The following is a 24,351-nucleotide window of genomic DNA, read 5'->3' on the forward strand; positions in this document are numbered from 1 at the left end:
AGCACATACTGCTACTGTGAATGGGTCCAAACCTTCTCCCCATCTAGAGTAGACTCACTCATCCGACATGATTGTGATGCTAATAAGCAGATGGGCACTAAAAAGCGAGAGAGGTTAGCGGCAGCATATCAACTGCTACAGCAGGAAATTGAGTAATGAAAGGGAAAGAAAAAAAGGGGAGAGATGCGAAGAGGGAGAGATGGAACAGTTGATCTGCCTCCTCCGAGAGGGAAAGAGGTGGAAGGGCGATATGGTCGGATCCAATGAAGGGAGTGGTGAGGGGCAAGTGCGGTGGGCTCGAATCTGATGAGGGTGTGGAGAAGATCTCAAGGTAGAGCGACGGTGAGGAAGGAGAGGAATGCAATAGCAACAAGGGGATTTCATGCGGTGGTGAGGAGCGGCTGTGGGAAACAGCGATAGTAGGCGCGGTGACGAGTTGTGGTGAGTGTAGTGAGGAGTAGTGGTGGGCGCGGTGAGGAGTAGCAACGGCGTGCTGAGAGGGAAATATGCCTTCGGCTTTTGGAAAATGGAGAGGAAAATAGGAAGAAGAGGAAGAAGAAAAGGGGAAGAGAGAAAGGAATGGAGCAAATACATTTCACTAGTGGCAATGATGAGGAAAGAAATCCATTCTAGAGGAAGGTAAGACCTGCACCAAACCCTAGCAGAGCTAGGGTCGGAAGTGGGCTGATAGTTAGCAACTGACGTGTATATGGGGCAGACCTTGTTGATGGATTGAATTTGGCATTTGAATTCCAATCTATTTGGGAGTCCACCTACAACACAATGCCACAAAAATATTCTTACCTGAGGAATCACCCTTTTACAATTCTAGATGATCTTTTATATTACACCAATTGAGCTCGAAGAGGAGGAGCTGGTCCAGCTACCAGATTTGAAACTATTGTAGGCAGATTTCATTAAGAAGTCTCTTGTCTTTGATAGGAGCCAAATAAGCTTGTCTTCACGAGTGACTTTTTGCCAGCCTAATCTAAATGTGGATGATGCTTTGTTACCTCTAAATAGGAATAGGCGACAAACTAGAGAATTGTTTCATCCATTTTCATCGAGTAGGTCATTTACCTTAGTAATAAATTCTATCAAAGAAATCTCGTTCAGGCCTAGCTAGGGAGCTAAGGATCCTGTCACCAAAATTGAAGCTCCATCATCAATGCTGCATCTAATGTTCCTTCAGAGGATTTTTATCTAAAGGATAGATCTCCAAGTCTGAGAGGCTCTCGCTTTTAGTCTTACTTCACATAAGGTAATGAACCAAAAATACCTGTGTTTTAGCAATATGGCCTAAGGCAAGCTAGGGTTATTGACGAGTCCCCAAGTTAGTTTAAGTCTCTGGTTCATTAGCGCAATGTCCTTGATTCTCATACCATTGCAGAAAAGAGATTTGCATATGCTGTTCTAGCTTTTGAGGTTGAGATACATGTCATCTCCTTTAAAACCCCACCAGATGTTGCGCATAGTGGCATTGAGTTTATTTAGTAACTTTCAAGGAAGGATTGAATCGACATGAAGCAAATAGGGACATAACTCAAGACTAATTTGATCAAGACAAGATAGCCTCGTGGGATAGGAGCTTGCTCTTCCATCCTACAAGCTTTTATTGGATTTTCTCCTAGATGGGATCGTAATCCACAACTCTAGGTTTTCAAAGAAATAGTAGTGAACTCAAGTACTTTTTGCCATTAGCTAGTAGGCAAACCTTGAGCTCCTTTATCATAAAGGACTTGCATGAGCTGCTAGCTCTTTTGGCATGTATTCACTTATGAAACAAGGGTGGAATAGATAAAACTATTCTAATTTTTAATACTAGAAAAAGAGAGAGATAATACTAATATAAGCTATTCTAATATTTAGTATAAGAAGTAATAATTCTATTTTATGTGACATAAAGTTGATATTAAAGTATTAAAAAATAATAAAACTGTATTGAAAATTATTGATATCTTAAACCAAATGAAAAGAAAATACCCTTAGTATATATTATAGTAATACCAGTAGTTAACAATATTTTTCTAAAATAATATTAATTTTTATTATAACTACAAATTTAAAATACTATATATATTTACATTATGAGAAAATAACTATGCGTTGCGAGATAATGCGAAGTTATAAACCCGCATTACGGGAAAATAATGATGCACTCTATGTAAAATAGTTATGCACTAGAAGATATAAATAGAAATTGTGAGGTAATGCGAAATTATAAGCCTGCACTGTATATAAAATAAATATACTATAGAGGATATATTGTAGAGTTATAAGTCCACATTCTATGTAAAATAATCATGCACTAGAGAAAAAAGACACTGCGAGATAATGTGGAGTTATAATTTAGTACTCTATGTAAAATAACCACGTACTAGATGATATAAAGATGCATTGCGGGGTAATATGGAGATATAAGCCCCACTCTATATGTAAAATAATCATGTATTAGAGATATAAATAGACACTACAAGGTAATGCAGAGTTATAAGTTGATATTTTATGCAAAATAATTATGCACTAGAGGAAATAAAGATGCACTGTAGGGTAATACGGATTTATAAGCCCGCACTTTATATAAAATAACCATGCATTAGAGAATATAAAAAGACACTGTGGGGTAATGCAGGATTATAAACCCGCACTTTATGTGAAATAACTATGTACTAAAAGATATAAAGAGACACTGTAGAGTAATTTATTCTAGAATAAATTTTTTAGTGAACCGGATAGAGGATTTGTGAAGTTGATGGCTTTAGTTAGTGGAACAGTATATTTTCTCCATATTTCCAAATCTTAAAAATCTGGAGTCTTTAGTTAGTGCAACTAAAAGTTGCAAAATGTCTTAAGCTACCTTTAGATACTTTTGAATATATTATTGGTAACATTTATGATAAGAGCTGAAAGCTTGCTAGGGGCACTTGAGTACAATTTAAATTATTCATTATTGGACAAATTTATGTAAACAAAATGAAATGTCTTTTCCAAAAGTTTCAGTTAAGACAATGAAACCAAACACACTCAACCAATCTGCATCATTGACAACATAAGCAAAACATCCAAACCTGTGCATCACAATAAACATGATTAGCCAATGATGTATAGCCGATACACTGGAATCAGCAAGTCGAGAGTGTCAAATGCTCCATCTGCTTGATCAATATGAACAAAAGCATCAACATTAATCTGCTTATTTAGTTACCTGATTAAATCGCTCACAAAGCGAGTCAATAGGTCCATGATATGATGATTACAAGTAAAACTAATTTAAATTGACTCTCATGCTCAAAAAACTGTATATTGTTAGGATATCTACAACAACAATGAAGACGATAACATCCCATTCGTTAGTACTCTTCTGAACAATAAGTAAACAATTACTACAACACAAATCAACCAGGAAACAACTTAGCTGCCCAGTGATTCTACTATGAAAGTTTAACCTAAAACAGATGTAGTAAGGTCTTATGATCTGAATAGTAAAACTCTGCACCAGGATTCTTCAAAAAGAGCTGATTAGAAGAAGAATGTGACAATACTGAGTCCAGCTGACAGTTTCAGCAAGAAGTGCTGCTTGAATGGAGTTCAGATTGCATCTCTCTGATAAGTATCTCTTCAATAGCATCTACAAACCGTACAAGATGTTGGCGTGCTTGTACCTTCAATGAGTTTGCCAGATCCTAACATAACAAACATGGAAGTCATTCCATATTAATTCTAGTGCAATAATTACAAACTCAATCTTTATAGCTGGACATAACAATATCAATGTCTTTACACAGTGCATATATAAAGCTGTTGCAAGAATTATTACGGTACAGAAAATTAAAGTTATCAATGATATAGATGACCAGATTTATTTCCTTCATGGGGAGTAAAACTGCTCCATTTGATGATAACAAAAATTGGCATACCCCATTTGATGATAACAAAAATTGGGATAATGCAATCATCTAACGACCAATGACATACAGATAACAAGCACATCAAGTATGGTTGTTTTTCATGAATAGATGAAGATAAGGAAGTTGAAAACCTGAAACAAGAGTGAATAGTACAAAATGAAGATAGGTAGCTTCACATAAGATACTGCATCTGTTTGGAATTAGCCTTCCCTTGTTTACAAAAAGTAGTCAAACACCACACACCAAAAACATTCGTAATCCAGTCAACCCACACAATTATCACACTCCCCTTCCGATGTATACCCTAATGTCATGATCCAGAGCAGAGGCGCCGCGAGCTGTGGAGAGGAAGACCAACGCTTTACAAATAAGTTCTGTATCAATGATATAGGGACTGTCTTTTTGCATTTTAGCCCCAGATCAGTAGCTACTTTACATAGATGCCCTTAGTTAAAACGTGTTGCACACGTGTTGTCAACTAGAGAGTGAGATCCAATATCCTCAAGATGTGATCCAGTCTGACCTGGTTCTCATAATCCGGCATCCAAGCTACATACAAGAGAGCTAAACAGTATTTTTATTGGCCGCAAATGAAACAATACATAACTTTCGAAGGGCTTCCAAAATCAGAAGGTAAAAAACAAGGTTCCCAGTTTCGGCCGATCCCGAGTGGGATGGGCCAAAACGGATCGGGATCGGCTGGGGTTTCGGCCGTTTCGGCCGAAACGGGTGGCAACGGGTCGGATCCGACCCGGGGGACATCAATAATTGATGTCCCCACCCCCCACCTGCCTCTCTCCCTTTTCTTTCTCTCTCTTTCTCTCTTTTCCTCTCTTTCTCTCTTTTCTTTCTTTCTCTCTTTTCTTTCTTTCTCTCTTTCTCACGGATCTCTTACTCTCTTTCTCACCGGCGATTGAGTAGTGAGTAGATCTCCGTCTCTCCGGTGACCTCGACCTCCGGCAACGTTCTCCGATGACCTCGATCTCCGGCGACCTTGGGTAAGTTTTTTTTTCAGTTTTTTTTTTTCCATTATGCAGCAGCTGCACCTGCAGCAGGTGCTACTACGCACCAGCTGTAGCTGTTGCTGCTGCAGCAGAGACTTCTCTGCGAGCAGAGCAGGAGTAGACTGCTGCTGCTGCTTCTCAGCACAGCAGCAGAAGCAGCAGCAGCTTCTCTGCTGCAGCAGCACCTGGTGCTGCTTATGCAGTTATGCCTCATAAATTTTAAATTATTTTATATTTTATTTTGATTTTTGTTTATGTTTTTTAGTTGCAGAGCTAAAATATCAATGGCTCCAAAAGAGAAGTCATATGATACCGACATTAGGTAGCAACATTGCAACACTATTGGGCAAGATAAAAGACGCGTTAAATGCAACTGGTGTGAAAAGAAAATGAGTGGTGGTGTTAGCCGTTTGAAAGAACATTTAGCTGGAAGACAAGGAAATGTAGCAGCTTGCATTCAAGTGTCTTTAGAAGTTAAAAAGCAGATGTTGGCTCATTTAATTGGCAAAAAAAAGGAATAAACAATCTGCACAACAAAAAGAGTCAATGATTCGTGAAGAATTGATGCATAATCTTGTACACATTGATGATGATAGCAGTGAGCCAAGTGAGGAGGATGAGGAGGAGAGACAGATAAGGAGGGCAATAAAAGAGAGCAGAAATATGCATAGAGAAGAGGAAGAGATGAGAAGAAGCACTAGTGGTAACTTTCAGAGATCTAGATCAGTTAATATACGATGAGAGAGAGAATATTGGGGCAACAGTTCTACCCATAGGACTCCTGGTGTTACAGCAGAGTCTGAAAATATTAGATCAATGGATACATATCTTCAGAAAAAAGGAGTCGTACACAGACTTAAATCAAGACAGCTCTCAAAGGAATTAAAAATGCAAAGAAACACATTGGTAGAGCTATCTCTAAATTTTTCTTCTACAACCATATTCCTTTCAATGTAGCTGATAGCCCTTACTATCACACTATGGTAGATACTATACAATCAGTAGGGTGTGGTATTCCCCCTCCTAGTTCAAATGATATTGCTACTAAATATCTTGACTCAGAGGTAGATAAACTTCATACTTATATTGAGACATTTAAACGGTATTTGAATGAATTTGGTTGTACACTGATGTGTGATGGGTGGAGTACACAAAACAGAAGAAATATAATTAATTTCTTAGTGTACTCTGGCATGGGGACAATATTTTTGAAGTCCGTGGATGCAACTGCTCATTTCAAAAATCCAGATTATATTTGTCAGTTGATGGATGAGGTGGTACAAGAAATTGGTGAAAAAAGAGTAGTCCAAGTGGTTACTGATAATGGGGCAAATTATAAAGCTGCTGGAAATTTACTGATGATTAAAAGACCTCATTTATATTGGACGCCATGTGCTGCACATTGTATTGATCTAATGTTAGAGGATATTGCAAAAGAGCCTGAAATTGATATGGTCATATGTGAAGGTCAGAGGTTAATAAATTTTATATATAACCATGGTTGGGTTCTTAATTTACTCAGGCAGATGACTGGTGGTAAGGAGATCATCAGACCCGGCGTCACTAGATTTGTCACTCACTTTTTAGCCTTGGAGAGCATCATGCGCTACAAGGATGATATTATGCGGATGTTTATATCACAGGAGTGGTCTATGAAAATTAAGAATATGAAACCTAAAGATAAATCTTTAGGTGAAACTTTGAAAAATATGGCTCTTGAAAATACATTTTGGGATAATATTACAATTGCCACCGCAATATTTGAGCCTCTTGTCAAAGTATTAAGACTTGTAGACAGTGATGACAAGTCTGAGATGGGTTTCTTATATGAGGCAATGGACATAGCTAAAAAATCAATAAAAAAAATATGGGCCAAAGTTATAGGAAGTGGTGGAAGATGATTGATTCTAGATGGAACAAACAACTACATAGAGATATCCACGCTACTGGTAAGCATGCTTTTAAGTTTTAAATTTTAATTTACTTTTATTTATGAATATTTAAAAATTTGAATGCTTACAAATTTTAAATTTCTACAGGGTATTTTCTTAATCCAAGATTTCAATTATCTAAAAATGTCAATAATGATAGTGAAGTCTTGTTGGGGGTTAGAAAGATAATCATAAACAAATCATGTGCGATAAAAAAGTGAGTTATGATTCAATTAAATAATTTTATTATTATTTGTTTCAAGTTTTAACTTTCAATATAATCAATAAGCTAATAATATATTTCTGATTTCAGATGGAGAGATATAGATTGAGAGTCAAGGCAATTCAAGATCTTGCTAAAATTGTCTTTGCAGTATATATCTCATAACACTCCAGCTGAGTGGTGGTCTATTTATGGATGGGAGGAGGCACCAATTTGACGCCAATAGCAAAGAAGATTTTAAGTCAAACTGTGTCTTCATCACAATGTGAAAGAAATTGGACTACTTTCTCCTTAATCCACACAAAAACACGCAACCGATTGACAATGGAAAGATTGAAGAAGTTAGTTTTTTGTCATTATAATATGAGATTAAGGGAGAGAAATTTAAGAAAAAAGGCAGAAAATAAACAACTGATTGATTTAAATCATGTTTTTGATGAAGAAGACCCCTTGACTCCATAGATCAGAGAAATAGAGGACAGGTTATTAGATGACAGAGATAACCCATGATTAGATGAAATATTGGGAGAGACCACGACGAGGGCAGAGGCTGGTACGAGTCATTCAGCAGTGAGAGATAGTATACCTATTAGTACTAGCCATAGTCCTGATGATACATATGGTGGTGAGATCGTTCCATCTACATTTGTTGAGAAAAGTCAAGTAGGCATAAGGAGTGAAGACAGAGAAACTGAGGACATATATACATATCAGCGACGTCGTCATGAGATGCATTTTGGTTCCTATGATTATGGTACATCGAGTATTTATTGTTTGGAGCCATCATAAGATCCATATGCTAGTTATTATCCTCAGTATTCTCAGGCACAAGATTCAAATGCTGGTTATTATCCTCCTCAAACGCAAGTCACACAACAAGATCCATACAATATGACTAGTATGATGGAATCACTTTTTAGAGCATCAGGTCTCAGACATCAATATTTACAAACTTATGGTGATTATGATGATGAAGACTATAGAAATTTACGAGAATCAGCTCGGTATTCAACAAAGTTTTAAATTTTGAGTAAGTTAATACATTTTTTTAAGTTTTTAGACTTCATATGTGAGTAATTTTTGTTTTCTTATTTTTTGTCATTTTTTTCTAAATTTTTCTGCATTTTTCTACATTTTTAAATAATATTTAGAATTTTATATAATTAAAAAATAGTCCGATCCGATACGAACGGCTGATACGTATCGTTTTTCTGGACGGCCGATCCCGATACTGAACTTGGTAAAAAAGTCATCTGGGTAGTCGTGGATAGACTTAGTAAGTATGCCCACTTCATCGCATTGTCCAACCCTTACATGGCTCCACATATAGCAAATTCCTTAATTGACAACATCTATAAACTTCATGGGCTGCCGGCTACCATCGTCAGCGACTAAGGATTCATCTTCCTTAGCGAATTTTGGAGAGAATTGTTCCAACAATTCGGCACGTCACTTCATTTCAGCACAGCTTACCATCTTCAATTAGATGGGCAAACAGAAAAGGTAAATAGCTGTCTAAAGGCTTAACTGCGATGTATGACCAGCTCCAAACTGAAGAAATGGGCAAATTGGTTATCTCTAGCCGAATAGTGATACACTATCAACTACGACAGCAGCTTGGGCATCTCTCCTTTTCAAGCTCTCTACGAGTATGCCCCTCCACAACTAGGCCTCCTTACCGATACCACATCTCTAGTAGCTTCAGTGGAGTCTTACTTACAAGAGGTATAGCAAATGGTCCACTTCTTACGGGAGGAGTTATCGAGCATAGACTCAAATGAAACAATTTGTCGACCGCCATCGGACTAAGAGACAATATGAAGTCGGCAATTGGGTTTACCTCAAGCTACAGCCGTACAAGCAATCATCTGTGCAGATCAGACAAAAGTTTAAGTTAGTTATGAGGTTTTACGGGCCTTATCAGATTGCGGCAAAGGTTGTCGTAGTTGCCTACAAACTCCTACCACCAGACTCCAAAATCCACCCCGTCTTCCATGTTTCCCAGCTCAAACCTTATTTGGGTGCAGGCAATACCAAAGGCTTGACGTTGCCGCTAACTAATGCTAATGGGGAGTCGCTCCTCCACCCGAAAAAGATCCTAACTTGGCGAATGGTGAAACAAGGAGATAAAGCTGTCGTGCAAATCTTGGTGAAATGGCGCAATGCTGGACCAGGAGAGGCAACATAGGAGGATTACCAAGCCATTGTTAGCCAATTTTCAAATCTAGACCCTTGAGGACAAGGCTCTTAAAGGCGGGCGACCTGTCATGGTCCAAAGAAGAGGCACCAAGAGTTGTGGAGAAGAAGACCAACACTTTACAAATAAGCCATGTATCAATGATACATGAACTGTCTTTTTGCGTTTTAGCCCCGTATTAGTAGCTACTTCACATAGATCCCTTAGTTAAAACGTGTTGCGCACGTGTTGTCGATTAGGGAGTGAGATTGTTTGACTCTAAGCGGTTAGAAGGAGAGTGAATCAAAATTTGAGTATAAAAATAAAAGATCCCTAATTCCTTATAAGCTTTTTCTCATCGCAACCTCCATAAAATGAAATAGCTTCCATCTCAATTGAGGGAAGAGCTAAATTCATCTTGTTCTTAGGCAACTTGCTCCCGATCCAATAGGAGCTCTGCAATTAGAGCTTGAATCAACTGCTGTCAGAAATTAGGAACACCTAAATAAGAAGTTATGCATTTAACTTTATGTGCAATAAGAGCATCTCCAACCGGACTCCAAAACACCAAATTTGGAGCCCGGTGGAGCTCTAATCGGGCTTCAAATGGAGCTCCAAATTTGGAGCCAGTTATAGTGGAGCTCCAAATTTGATGCCCCACCCAAGAATTGGGAGCCCAGTCCAATAACTTTTTAAAATTCTAATTTTATCCTACAAAAGCTTAACTCAAAATTTTAAATTTCATCTGTATCCTTTATTAAATAATCTAATTAATTAAACTGAATATATAATTAGTTCTATTAATCAATTTTTAACAAAAATAGTACGATTGGAAAGGTCTCATCGAGATCTTTAAAATAAGTCTAATGTTAAATTATGTTAAGTTATTTTAAATTTTTTATTTTTATTTTTTTGTAATATATTTGATGCGTTTAATTAAAAAAGTAGTAATTAAAAATTATTTTTGAAACCGTTGAATATTAGTCTTATTATAAACATAATGAGAGTTTTCTACCATATTTTTTATGAAAAAATATGCATTGAAGTGCATTGAGCTCTTAGCTCTCCCTTGGAGATGCTCTAAGAGAAGAAGAAATGACATTGACCTTCTTGAGCAGGCCTTTGATAGAAAAGTCTTTAAAAGTTAACTCAGTATAAGTAGGAGAGATAGCAACAGTTTGTGTACTATATCACCGAATGCAAGTAGGAGAATAGAAAGTGACTTACTGAATAAGCAAATCAAATTAATTCCAACTATATTTTACTATTGATTGGACAATTTGCTAGTCTGTCTAATTTGTCCATTGATCTCGATGTGAAATCATGTCAGCATCACTCCGTTAGTCTATTTTAAACTTTAAATATTTGAGAGCATAATGTTTATTGCATTTTCATTTAGAGGAAAAACTTGGAATAAATAGGGCATTGAAGCCTAGCTAGCATGGAGAATTTAATTCTAAGCAAAAAAAAATGAAATGAATATTGTGGATACTTCTCGGATACTTTTTAGATATTTCTTCAATACTTTCAAGATTCCTATCAATAGAAAACAAATCGAAGGGAACTATCACATTTCATTTCTTATCGGATCGAGAAGGTTTTCTTTTGTGAGAAAGATTGAGTTTGCTGATTTATTTTATGATCTATATTAGGAAATCATGCTACAATAACCAATTTCTTTTGATTCATAGATTGAATCGCTTATTTATCTTACATTTTAGTTGGTAATATATTACGCAATACTAGTTCTTTTAGTAAATTAATTGCAAACCTCCGTATACAAACTATCATACACAAAAAATAATATAGAATTCCTCAATTAAGAAAATGAAAGTGTATAAGTTCACTAACTCATATATGTTCTCTATTATAGGCTACCTATCCTAGGTGTATCATAATCTTGTTTTGTAATATTTGTCTTATTGGCATATTTGTATCCGTCTTTCATAGCTCCAAGCCTTCTCAGAATAAATATGGAATCAGCCTTGGCAAAATATTCTCTTAACTTCAAAAGATGATAAGTTTGTTGCTATTTTCAACACTGAAGAAGCAAATATCATTTACCTTGATCTTGCAAAGAAAACTCAAAGATATGCTTTTAGACTGCATATCCGAGCTTCTGATTGAGATTAGTTTTGGAGAAGAAGAAGAGATTGGCCAGTCAAGAGGTATCCTGATGAAGGCATCGATCCCGCCAACCATGTGAACTATGACTGTTTCATCTCTGTCAGAATACTTAAAAGTGTGTCTGCAATAGAAAAACTTAACCTGAATGATGATATATTTAAGGAGTGACAGAAAGGTTCAATTCATGAAAGTAGTAGCTTATATATGAATTATATTGGCATCAAAAGTTGTTATTGAATTAGGACTTATTTCGTGTATGATATATATTCGCATCATGAGGTATTCTGGACCAGGATTACCTTTGAACTTGCACTATCACCATAAATTGATTGTTAAATTGATCCAAAAACTTAAGTTGTTAGATAATAAACCAACAATATATATCATGTCTTTAAGACACCTCCTTGCATGCAACCATTAATACCATATCTTAATAGATAATAGATAACAAAATGTTTGGCAGGCCAACAATGTTTGAACCCATGACCTCTAAAAAGATTAGCTCAGGTATCAAGTTAGATAATCAGTTAACCCAAAAGTTCAATTTGTTATGTAACATACTAATAATGTACATCATGCCTTTAACATTGAGAAAACATATTTTAGATCTCTACTTCTAACTTTTTATCTAATATAAAAAAAGCTACTTAACTGTATCAACCTTAAAGATTAGGGGGCCAATAGCAAAATTACTACTATTTTTTAAAGTTTAGAGGGTAAGGGACCATAACCCCCTCTCTGTCTACATGTGGCTACACCACAGCTGTCAGGTGATGAACCCAACAGCATATATAATATATCTAAGATGCCCCCTCACGTTGGGCCTCTATAGACTATAAGTGGATATATGAAACATAATAGAGTATGCCTCCACATAGCATGAGAATGGATAATAGAAAATGGGAATTAAATAGGGCTTGACCTCATTTAAAAGTATCCGTTGATAGACAATAACTTCCAAATTGATCTACCAATCATTTATTTGGAAAAAGTCATAACAATAAGCAAGGTTGGTGTATATCAAGTTATCAACACTCAGTAAGCATATTCATTTTTAATGCCCTATTGGGAACTAAGAAATGATAGAAAGCACTAAAGCATTAATTACTTGATCAGTTAGAACATAGATATTTGTACAATAAAAGTATCAACTTCATTAGGGAATATATGATAATTAATCACTCAAAACTTGTTTAGTAGAATTACCTTGATTTGTTTGCGTTCTTCACCAATAAATGTCGAAGACTACACAAAAGAATCCGATGTTGAACTTGCCTAATGAACCATCCCAAGGAGGATGTAGTTGATGGAATGAAATCTCTACAAAAGGAGATAAGCATTCATTAATCAAATAAAAACAGAAAGAAAAAAGAGCTACCAAAAAGTAACTAACTGAATAAGGGAAATTGAAAAACAAGAGTAAGCCTCAAAAAGTAGGATAGGAAAAGAGCACAATATAACAAAGTACTCATCACCAAAGGTAATGAAATTCAATGCAGAAAAGTAAGGGTAAACGTGATACTCTAATCAAATAATAACATCTTCTGATTTTCATGACTTTTGTGAAGATATATGATGCTCTAGAGTTGTAGGATTAAATGTAATACTTTAAAAGTATCCACCCAAAAATGTGTTAAATCCTTAAAATTATTACTAAAAAGTGTATGACATAATAAGATGAAATTATGCTAAAAAAGTATTCATGATGTACTAGGAGTTCAAACTTATCGGGAACAGCCAACTTCAAACACTAAGTCAATACCAACTGCATTTCCCAAAAATGATACGAAGCACTAAACCAGCAAGTCCACCATGCAGCCATTTAAGTTAGTAGTCTTTCAAACTCTAGTGCTACTGGGAGAAGCAGAAAAACAAACGAAAGAAAAGAAAGGTCAAAATGATGTGATATTGATACATGCATCCAATTGTAACCTGGCAGCAACAGAAATCTGTCTCTCATACCTTGAGGACTTGAGCATCTGAGCTATTCCATCAATATATACATCATCAGGAAAAATCTAAAAAAGCAAAAGAGATTGAAAGTATAAATATATATATATATAACAAAAACAAACAACAAAAGTGAATCAAGCAACAAAGGCAAATACTAATGATCTGGTAAAGAAAACCTATCCAATTCAAGGTGAAGCCACAACAAGAGGGACAGAAAGACCAAAATGGACAGTATGACAAGAATTTTCTTGTCTGAAGGCATTGCCCAAGATTGCAGTTATTGAACAAAAATGACTGTCATTTTTTTGTTGCATTCAACCAAGGAACTATTGGATCGGATGAGTTATCAATTAGATGTTAAAACAGTTTTAGGGCTTCTATTGAAGACTACGTGAATTAGCAGTGTTCCTCTTCTGTTTAAAACTTTAAATACAATCAATTTAACTTACAATAATTCTTCTTTGACAAGGTTAGTTTACCTACCTACTCTTGTCCATTCCTACTTGAACAGACAAGATATTTATCCATTAGAGTATTTATCTGTTTCTTCAACCCATCAATTTAAGTTATCTTTTTCTAATAATGCTACATTTTATTTTTCAATGGTCATTCTGTGTTTTTTTTTTAATTTTCAGAGCTAATTACAAACTGAGAGAACAGAATATAAAAGAACCTACCATTGAACATTAATTCAGGATTAGATGTGAAATTTGTTAAGTACATAAAACATAATTTAATTACCTCCACACTCTTCAGTTCCATGGTCTTGTCAATGACCTCTACTAGCAACTCATGATCAGTTGCAAATGCTTCTATGGCAAAATCCAATTTGTGCCCAAGAAGTAACCCATCAGTTGTGCATACTGGCGTTTTCAAGAGAAGCCTAATGCAATTACCTTCAAATCCAATGACATTCACTCCAGATAACATATTCTCAACTTGTGCTATTGCTTCAACACTGAAATAGATGAAAGCAGATACATCTATCAGTAAAAAGGTTGTTGCAGTCTTTTTGACTCATAATAGAATCACAAAATCATAGTGCGGAAGTCTCAAAGATGAAGCTAATAAATTAGCTTGTTCACATTTGGAGTCCTAGTGGCAGGTTCCAATAATCTGAAGGAAACAGAAATAGCAAAAATTTCAAATATACATCATACTAATGAAAAAAGTATTACGTGTTGAACAAAAGGATCACAGTCAACAAAGTTGCAAGAAAACTAAAAACCCGATTGAGTGCTACTAATAGTTCTAGCACTGTTGATAGTTATAGTGGCGTGTGACTAGAATAATCGAATTGACTACGGCCGATCTCGACCCGAAACAAATCGAGTATCAGCCGATCTGGACAAAACCAATCATCAGACTAGTTTCAGCCCTGGAAGGGGATTGGCTATGACCGATCCCAATCCGTTTCGGTCGATCCCACTTGGAAAAGGCCAAAACTTGGAACCATAGTTTTCATTAAGTTTTGATCATTACTATTCCATCTCAAGTGAAACCTCAAGCCATGCAAATAAGGAATACTTTAGGTTTTTATTTTTATTTTTAAGAGTAATGAAATATTTTCTATTTTGTTAACTATTGTTAGGGTAAAATTAACTCGGAGTGCTTTTGGGGCATTAAAAGCAAAATATAGGGTCAAATGATAAAAATTCATATCATAGGGTGTAAATGATAATAAAAGCAAAACGTAGTGTATTTTGATAAACTTCCCTATAAAAAAATAGTTAAATAAGTTAAATTTAATTCTCAGTTTCTTACACTGAGATATTAATTTGAAAAATACTAGGACTAGAGTTGTATCATCAATTAATTATTGCAACCTAATGAATTGTACTAGGACCAAAGCTATAATGTCCATTAATTTTTGCAACCTCCTCAAAATTTCCAATCCCCTCCCCGAATATCTCTCCATTGTGGACACGTAAACTTCAATAGCATAAATGAAAATTACGAGTGGCTCAAATGCTCAAGCAAAGTATAAGACTGAAAGGAATATGTAAAAACAAGAATAAGGATATTATTTTTTTTACAATCAAATTGATGAAATTTTAATGGTTAGCTAGGTTTGAGGGGTTTTCTAGGAAAAAAATAATTTAGAGGGTATCCATGCAATAACCAAGAGTTTTCAAAGAGATTAATATAAGTATTAATTTTAGAGAGGTACACAATTCCATGAAATAAGAGATTTTAGAAGGGTATAGATGTAAGAAGAAAACTCAAAATTAAATAATATGAGTTGAGATATAAAAATTTAAAAAAACTTAATTGTTACACGCTTTGTATGTAATTGATAACTAAAGTTGAGAGTGCACTCTCCCTCCACTAGGAATAGAGAAGTCCAATGATTTAAGTAAAGTCAGAAAAATCGCTTCTTGACAGCCAAACAATACCAAGTAGGTCGATTCCTAAAAATACATACTTCACTTCCCTCACTTCCTAGCAACCAAACATGCCAATAAGAAGTGGCTGAGCCAGGAGATTGTTTCTAATATATGATATGATTTCCACAAACATGCAACATGTCATCCTTAATTACAAAGTCATATTGGTCAGAAAGTAAACAATCATAATTAGAACTCAATTAATAATGAAGTGATGAATTAAGTTGTTCAAAAAAAAAATATGGCATGCTTATACCTAAAAGTTTAGGTCTTAATCCATATAGAAGTCCCATCACTAATCCATAATCTACAATTATGCCTCATATCAGTCAGCAAGCCTTCCTAATGTCCTCTTTTACTGCCCTTATTAAGTTATACGTGTGCTATGTGAAATTACACTATTGAGAATTGATACTCTTGCAGATAGTTCATAGGGCATTATTTTATCTACATTTCCATGCATTACGTTCCAGAATGTATTAGAAGGAATGCTCTTCTCACCTTCCTTACCATCACCAGTAAGAGAAAAAATGGCAGTCAGTCTACCTGTTTTAATGTCAACATAATCTTTAGTTCAACCTTCCTTTGTAATTCGAAGGAGCCTACTGTCAGCCAATTTTGGTTATATAAAAGCCAAGAAACTTGTTGGGAGAGAGCAGTGTTTACTGTTTAGGTGCTATTTATAAGTAAGGGAGAGTTAATTTGCAAATAAGGAAGGCTTATGCACCAACTAAACAAGGCCTTAATGAGCAAGTTAATCAGACCTTGTGTACATCTTCCTCTTTACTAACTGCTGTTAGTAAATGCGAAACATTTTCTAAATCAATTTGTTATGAATACTTTTAATACCACGTCATCCATGACTATCAGACAACCAACTGTCTGATTCATTACCCAACACTAAAAAGATGCAGATATTGGATCCAGATAATTTATTTTTCTATCTCATTAATAAGACACAATAAATAGCACTCTAAACATTAGTAACCAAGTGAAACGGTTTCTTCTCTATTTGTGAGGTTAGTCAGATATGACAGTGTTAATGGATTCCAATCAACCTATCTATAAATGAGAAAGAACTTGATTATTCATCATTCTTATGCAAAAGAAGATCACAACAATATACAATGAACCACAACAATTTTGTATGGTTACCTTTTCAGGGCATAATCAAGATCCTGCAAAATACTGAGGCTTGATTTATTCTTCTCTATTTGTTGATCAAGCTCCAATATCTGAAAAGAGAAAATAGAAAATTACTACATATATATATATATACTACAACCACAAAGTTCACAAATCAAAATCCAAGAAAAGAAAACAAAGAAAAGGAAGGGCATATTTTCAGTCTGAAAAATAGATTAGCAAGTAGGAATGTAATTTAGTTGCGTACGCATAAATATATAAAAGACAAAAGAAATAATAGAAATCACAAGAAGTAAAATTGCAAACTTTTCTTTAAGCTCCTATTGTCAAGAACTTTATAAACAAAAAAAAATAGTGTACATTGAGAACATGAAAAGAGGAACTATCTGGACAATTTAATAAGTTATTAAAAGCTACTAATTGTGGTTAGCTTGTCATTTCACTAAAATATGTGGGAAATACTTCAATGTTGTTAACTCCCTAAGAGAAACCTTGTCAATGAAATCGATACTATTTTTCTCTTGATTTTCCATGAAATGGGAATTTGAGAAATGTAGAAGGTACCGAGCAGGTGCCAATGAGATGTTCTAAACTAGTCTATACACAGAGATGTGGTACCTCAAATTTGTAATCTTCCGAGGCATGCACTTGACTTCCACATAAATCACCTGAGACCAATCTGCCATCTGGGATACTAGATTGCAAACAGCACATATCCTACAGTGAAAAGGAATCATTTGAATCATGATCACTACAGAAAGAAAATTCAAATGCCCAAATATATGGTAAAAATGAGTAGCATATGACGAAATAATCACACAGAAGTTCAAACTTTCATGCACATATAGAGCTACATATCATAATATATAAACCAAAGAGTGCCTCCATCCATGCATCAAAGTTATGTATATAGAACACTATATTTGTGTATCTTAAATAAAATAATAACAATAAGCATCAGAAGCTGTTTTGAAGGCTTCATGTTGTATATGATGTCCAATAGGAGCCATAAAATAGTAAAACAAAAAATAATTTTAAATTAAGCACTAGATTGATCAACTTGAACCTCAAAGAAAATATGCTGCATAAATATTCTCAAAACCCAATAGTAACTAACACTATCAGTGTAGTATTTCAATGGCAACATAGAAGGCTTATATCTTGGCTAAACGATGATGCTGCCAAGTCCACATAAAGTATATCTATAAATGAGCGAATTTCCTATAAAAATAGATGGTTACCAGTATTTATGCCATGCGGATGAAGTTGATTATCTCTCTAATATCTAAATGTATGATGTGACTCAGACCTAATCAGGTCACGTTGGAAGATATTGGGCTAAATCACCTGCTAGTTTAACAGAGTCCTAGAGTCATCTACTATTTTGAGGTTAAGTTGTTCATTTGGCTTAGTCAAGTTATGTAATATTTATTGCAATTGGAGTCTTAATTTGAGTCTATTAGGTTAGCCTCTATATCTATATATATATATATATATATAGAGAGAGAGAGAGAGAGAGAGAGAGAGAGAGAGCAGCCCATTTTATTAGTATGCATTATTGAAATTTATCTCCTCAGACGCTAATCTCTCCTCACTCTATCTCTGCCTCATTCTCTCTATCTCTAACTCACTCTCTGTCTCCCTTCATATCATCCCTAGTCGTCACTCACAACAAAGCCAACACCCCCTCCTTCCTCCATCTGTCGTACTACCCTAGTCCCTTAGGCCGGCCCCTCCTCCCTCTTCTTCCCCTTTACTCTCTTGATATATCCCCTCACAAAAGCCTCTTCTTGTTGCCCACGCCATAGCCACCATCTACTGAACCCTAGCCGCACCATGGCACCACCACCAAACCACACAAGCCATCACCGAATCCACCACCACCCCGCAGCCCTACGACCTTTTAATCGCAACATCCTCCTCCATATTACCACACAAAACCAGGACACATCAGCATAACAATTCCTATTAAGGCTACAATTTTCTTTATGATGGCCAGCATTTATGCCATGAAATCATACCAACATTTCTAAGATAGTAAGTTAGGTAGGAGCTTAGGTTCCAGTTTTTCTAAACCAGTAGATTTCTCATACTATGAATTGCAGAAAGACCCACCTCAGAGTTCATAAACTTCAAGGAACAAGACAATGCTTCAAGTTCACCATCCAGTTGGGCCAAATCTGTGCAGCACAATGCCAATAAATACAATGTCAAAGAAAACAAATAAGACTCAAAATAGCGAGCAAGTTACCTCGGGCTTCTGTGCTTCTGAGACTACTAATTTCAGCAGATAATTTTGAGTTTTCCGCCTCTAGGGAGGCTATCTCCTTTCTCATCCATTCAATATCTGTACCTGCAAACAAGCTATCAATTTCAAATATTATAAGAATACTAAAGGGAGACCAAATAAAACGTGGGTTATTTATATTTTGACCCCCTAAACTATGACTTGGTATCTTCTTTTATCTTTTAAGGAAAAAAGTGGACAGTTGCATCCTTTGAAATTTTGAATTAATAGACTTTCAAAATGCTTAGATGTCATTAACTGAATGATGAAATTACTGTTCCATCCTACTTAAAGATTACATGGCAAAGGACAGAGGTTTCACTTAGTCAATGGAAGAAAAAAAATCCTGAAATTACTCTTCTCCTCTTCTTCTTCTCCTCCCCCTTCCACTACAAGCCATGGTCTCCTTGACACCAATTTAACTAATCTCATTTCAAAATCTATAGTTGTACATGCAACCAAGAATGATTGTGCCAATTGGCACGAGCTGTACTAGGGCTGTCAAAATAATCAAGCTGGCTCGATAAGGCTTGATTAAGCTCGGCTCAAAAATGAGTTGAACTGAGCTTGATCTTTAAACTGGACTCGAAATAATGTCAACCCAAGCTTGATCATGAGCCACTCGATCAAATAACTCTATATAAGTTAACTCGAACCAGATTTTATAATTTTAAGCTAAAATTTCAGCATAATTAAATTTCCCCTAAAGTTCTCCTAAATTCCAAAAAATCCGAAATTAATTTCAGATTCAGTCAAAATTGATATAGAAATATGTTAGATTAACTATATTCAACTAAGTTTTTTATTTTAATTATTAAGTTATAGTCAATTAATGAATATATCAATCATATTATGTGTCGAATCATGTTTCTATTTGACTATTGCTATATTTTTAATAAAAGACTCTAATGTAGACTTTAATATATATATATATATACAAACCAAAAAAAAAGGATTGCGGTGCCGAAAACACCAAAAGCATCTCTAAATACCTTAAAAAATTAGTAGAGATGTGTCAAAGGCATGCCAATGTGTGGCAGTGGCATGCAGGGCATACCGTCACAATCAAAGATCAGCACAACCATTATATTAGTCATACCTACCAGAGACACAAAATCCTTATTATCCTTCATATTTACAATCTGCATATTCTTACGGTGTACTTGAAAATATAGGACATGGACACGACATAGGACACAATGAAATAAATAATATATAATTATTGATACATCTAAAGCAAAAGTTTGCAATCTAATTATGTTAAATACACATACATCAAACTATAAGAACTAAGAAGTATCATTCAAAGAACTAAGAAGTATACATCAATTTAACATATTAGATAGGCTTTAATATAATTTAACAATTTAACAACATAGAGGAAAAATAAAAGAAAGCAGAGAAGTCTGCTTGCGGTATCACATTATTAGTTTAACAATTTAATTCCCAATTTTATGGCTATCAATCTATCACATTATCAGTTTATCACACTAATTATAATTAATATAAACAAAAAAAATTAAGCTTAAGCCGTATCGGTATACAAAAATAAAGAAAAAATGAAAGGCTTTAAACTTTAAAGAAGAGCAGAGAAAGAAAGAGAGAAAAGGGGAGATTAGTCGATTAAAGAAGCATAGCCGGAGATCAGAAGAAAAGAAAGCTGCTTGCGGGGGTGAGAGAGAGAGTACAGTCTCAAAAAAGCACAGGCAATCGTCATGCCGTTCATCACGCTCACCTAGTTCAATTGCTCTCCGTGCTCAGCCGCTCGCCGTCGTCGCACTGTTGTCTTTGGTTGAAAGAGATTTAGGCTAAGAGATTTGGGATTTAAGGCTAAGAGGGTTTTTCCTTCGGGGTGGGGGTTGGAAAGAACTAGTTTTGGGTTTTGGGTATTGGATCTGGGTTAACAAAATTAACTCAACCGAACCCTTTACGCCCGTTTTCACTCTATCCGGGGCCTCGCCCGTCTCCTATTTTATTTATTTTATTTTTTGATTCGGGATACGTCAGACCCATGTCAAACGTGTGTCCGATGCTTGCCCATGTCCGACACAACACCTCTCCCAGTAGAAGGTGTATGTGCTTCATATTATGAGACATTACAACGAGCAATACTACTAATGAATGAGTTTTGAAGATTATCGATAGTATTTGACACAACATTATTGTGTTATTCTTGTGTTTGTAAATGAAGTACTTGATTCTCCCCATTATTCTACATACAACTAGGTATTAGTATTAAGTATTAAATTATTATTAGTTAATAAATGTAATTATCATATTATATATTGAATAAAATTTCTACTTGACTATTGATATATTTTTAATTAAATAAGTCATTTACAAAAATAATAAAAAGATAAAAGGCTCTAAGGCTTTAATACATATATTCAAATAAAAAATAACGCTAAATATGCTAAAAAATATTTTAGAATTGTATTAAAGGCGAGCCACTGGCCCACAAGAGTGTACTAAGGGCATGCGGACCAGGGATCGACACGACACATACCTTCAGCATAGCAATCCTTGCATACAACAAAAGAAGAGTGTCATATGCAAGTCGCCGAATAGTGGTTCAGGTGAGTAAAGTTGTAATTAAACAATTAACCACAAAACAATCTATTACATTGTAATATTCACATCAAATTAATAATCTATCTTCATCATAACAGTGGAACAATTCGAGCAATAAAGATAAAGACAAATTTTAACAAGAAAAACCCATCACTATTACAAGAACGGAAAAATTGGTATCAACAGCATTTCATACACAATAACTATATCCACTGTAGCAATAGGTAAAGTTTCCTAGGTAAGAATGATGAAGAAGAGAAGCTCGACTTTGAAAAAAGAAAAAAAAAAAAACTTGCCTAAGTCTTCGCCTTCTAAGGAAGAAATATTTGAAACCTCTGACTCCATCTGCTCGATCTTTTCCTGAAATCGTCTCAAAAATTCGAAATTTATCAACCCACGTGCGCACCACTAAACCATTAGAGGAGTTTAAGCATATGGAAATTTGAGATTACAAGAAAATTATGAGGATCATAGGATTCGAAACCATCCATTCGTCTCTCGGAGAGCTCTTTCAATCGGCTGCAAAATTATATAATTGGAGGATAAAATCGCAAATAGTGAAGCAAAAGGGAAAATTTCCAACAGGAAAAGACATCAAACCTTCGAATCGTCTCCAAATCGACGGATTCGGCCTCTAAACCCTCGGATGGAGTTAGGGTTTCCGCCATGGCTTCTCTCGGCGTCTTGACGTCTTCTCTCCCGCCTCGGATTTGAAAAAGAATTACAGCTAGTGAACACTGAACAGGAAAAGAGAAGATGATGCTGGCTCGGATGTAGGAGAAAATAGGATCCGACCCGGATTGTTTTCAAAACTCCGACCCAGAAAATACGCATTTATTAGTGTCACGTAAAGGGTCATTTTAGTCATTTCGGACGCATTTGAAAAAAAAATTTCAAAATAAAAAATTGGGCATGTAAATTATATACACATGTGCATCTAATATGGGAAAAAATATAGATTAACTTACTTTCAAGAGCTCGAACTTATTTTCAATTTTCAATTATAGTAAAATTAGGTTTTTATGCATATCTCCTAGTAATTTGCAACAAAAAGTCTTTTAATTTTCTAATGGTCGCATTTATCGAATTATAAATTCAGACCTTTTTTTTACTTATTTAGACTAATTTAATCTTTTAATCTCAATATGCATATTATTAAAAATTAAAGCGTACATTTTGTATAAGTGATGCGTATAAATTACATAAGTGATGCATGACCTTTTTTTTAAATCTCAATGTGCACATCGTTAGAAATTTCAGCGTACATTTTGCATAGGTGATACGTATATATTACATAAATAATACATTGCATTTTTTTTTAATTAGAGCGTACCTTTTGTATAGGCGATGTATGGTTTTTTTTTTAATCTCGATACGCATTTTATTTTTAAAATTAGAGCATATATTTTATATAGTCAATTCGGATAAATTGCATAGATGATGTGTGAAGTTTTTGTAACACGATAGTTTTTTTAAGATTTATCAGGGCTAAATCAGTATTAAAAAAAGGCATGAAATTATAATTTAATAAATTGAGGACCTATTTCTGCCGATTAAAAAACTGAAAGGCTTTTTGCTATAAATTGCCCCATATCTCCTATATAAATTATACACTTTATTATAAAAAATGTGCATCTAATATAAAAATAATAATAATTTTAAGAGCTCAATTTTTCTATTTTCAAACTTAGATTTTTTTTAGTACAAATTGCCTAGTCCAAAATCCAAAAATACTTTAATAGTTTTATGCTCGCAAGATCTCATATTTTTAATTTCACTTTGCATAGTTACCCAAATCAAAGATCACTTTGAATAATAATAGTTTAAGTAAGAGGATTTGGTTGACCAAAATAATTACTTTGGTCTAATGGAGAGAGAGGAGAGGATGATGGTCTTGATGCATTAAGTACGGATAATAAATTAGGATGAAAATGACAGAGGTTAAATTAAAAACTTAATAAATTTTATGATATTTTACAAATTACACTCTACATTTTACCTATTTTGTAATTCACACCCCATCTTTTATGATTCTATAATTTGATCTTTTCTTTTTCTATGTAGTTCTCATTTAATACCCTGACGTTATTTTGACTAACTAATATCAATCAAATTACTAAAATATCCTCACCACTATTTTTCTTACTCTCTCCTCTCCTTTGAAGGGGTATGAATAATTTAAATATTTATAAGTTATTTCATATATTATAACGGAATATTATTTTGCTAGTATAATTTAAATTAATAGAGTGTATTAAATGAGAATTATAAGGAAAAAGTAAGGGTCGAGTTAAAAAACCTGAAAACAGAATATAAATTATAAAATAGATAAAATATGATGTGTGATTTATAAAATAAGTATAACAAATTGCTCCAAACTCTTTTTAGTGCCACAAAATAAAAATAAAAAGGAGTGATCATGCAATATCAAAAAATAAGATAGAAAATGACAAAATCAAGCACAGTTCCTAACATTAGAGTGCTACTGGAGATATAAACACGTAACATAAATCAAAATATTGGAATATGAATAATGTCTACAATATTGGTGATTTGTAAAAGATATAACATAATTATGTTTGTTAATTTATATTAGTTAAACTTTGGAATGTGGTAACTTTGTGCGGAGTATTTTCTT

The 24,351-nt window shown here is 34.6% G+C and overlaps 1 protein-coding gene across 2 annotated transcripts; it reads right to left on the reverse strand.

The window, feature by feature from the left end:
- Positions 1 to 3,253: 3,253 nt before the first annotated feature.
- Positions 3,254 to 22,454, reverse strand: LOC140797536 (uncharacterized). Of its 2 annotated transcripts, none has more exons than XM_073151078.1 (12): positions 22,314 to 22,454; positions 22,166 to 22,232; positions 22,010 to 22,073; positions 19,107 to 19,202; positions 18,971 to 19,035; positions 17,474 to 17,572; positions 16,865 to 16,944; positions 14,064 to 14,280; positions 13,332 to 13,387; positions 12,576 to 12,689; positions 11,307 to 11,490; positions 3,254 to 3,683 (listed from the first exon to the last, which is right to left on the reverse strand). In XM_073151078.1, the coding sequence occupies exons 1-12, from the start codon at positions 22,379 to 22,381 to the stop codon at positions 3,561 to 3,563; spliced, it is 1,233 nt and encodes a 410-aa protein (XP_073007179.1). In that variant the 5' UTR covers positions 22,382 to 22,454; the 3' UTR covers positions 3,254 to 3,560. The 2 variants fall into 2 exon arrangements, with proteins under 2 accessions (XP_073007179.1, XP_073007178.1); XM_073151077.1 differs by having other exon boundaries at positions 19,107 to 19,208; positions 22,314 to 22,435.
- Positions 22,455 to 24,351: the final 1,897 nt, after the last annotated feature.

Source organism: Typha latifolia, chromosome 11 (genome assembly GCF_019914945.1).
Source record: "Typha latifolia isolate L0001 chromosome 11, TyphaL0001v2, whole genome shotgun sequence".
Lineage (NCBI taxonomy): Eukaryota > Viridiplantae > Streptophyta > Magnoliopsida > Poales > Typhaceae > Typha > Typha latifolia.

Coding starts and splice junctions, on each gene's coding strand:
- LOC140797536 (XM_073151077.1), bottom strand. CDS start 22,381: ATGGCGGAAACCCTAACTCCATCCGAGGGTTTAGAGGCCGAATCCGTC. Junction 17,573..18,970: donor TGAAGTTTATGAACTCTGAG/GTGGGTCTTTCT, acceptor TTTTCACTGTAG/GATATGTGCTGTTTGCAATC. Junction 3,684..11,306: donor GTTTTCTTTGCAAGATCAAG/GTAAATGATATT, acceptor TTGTTATGTTAG/GATCTGGCAAACTCATTGAA.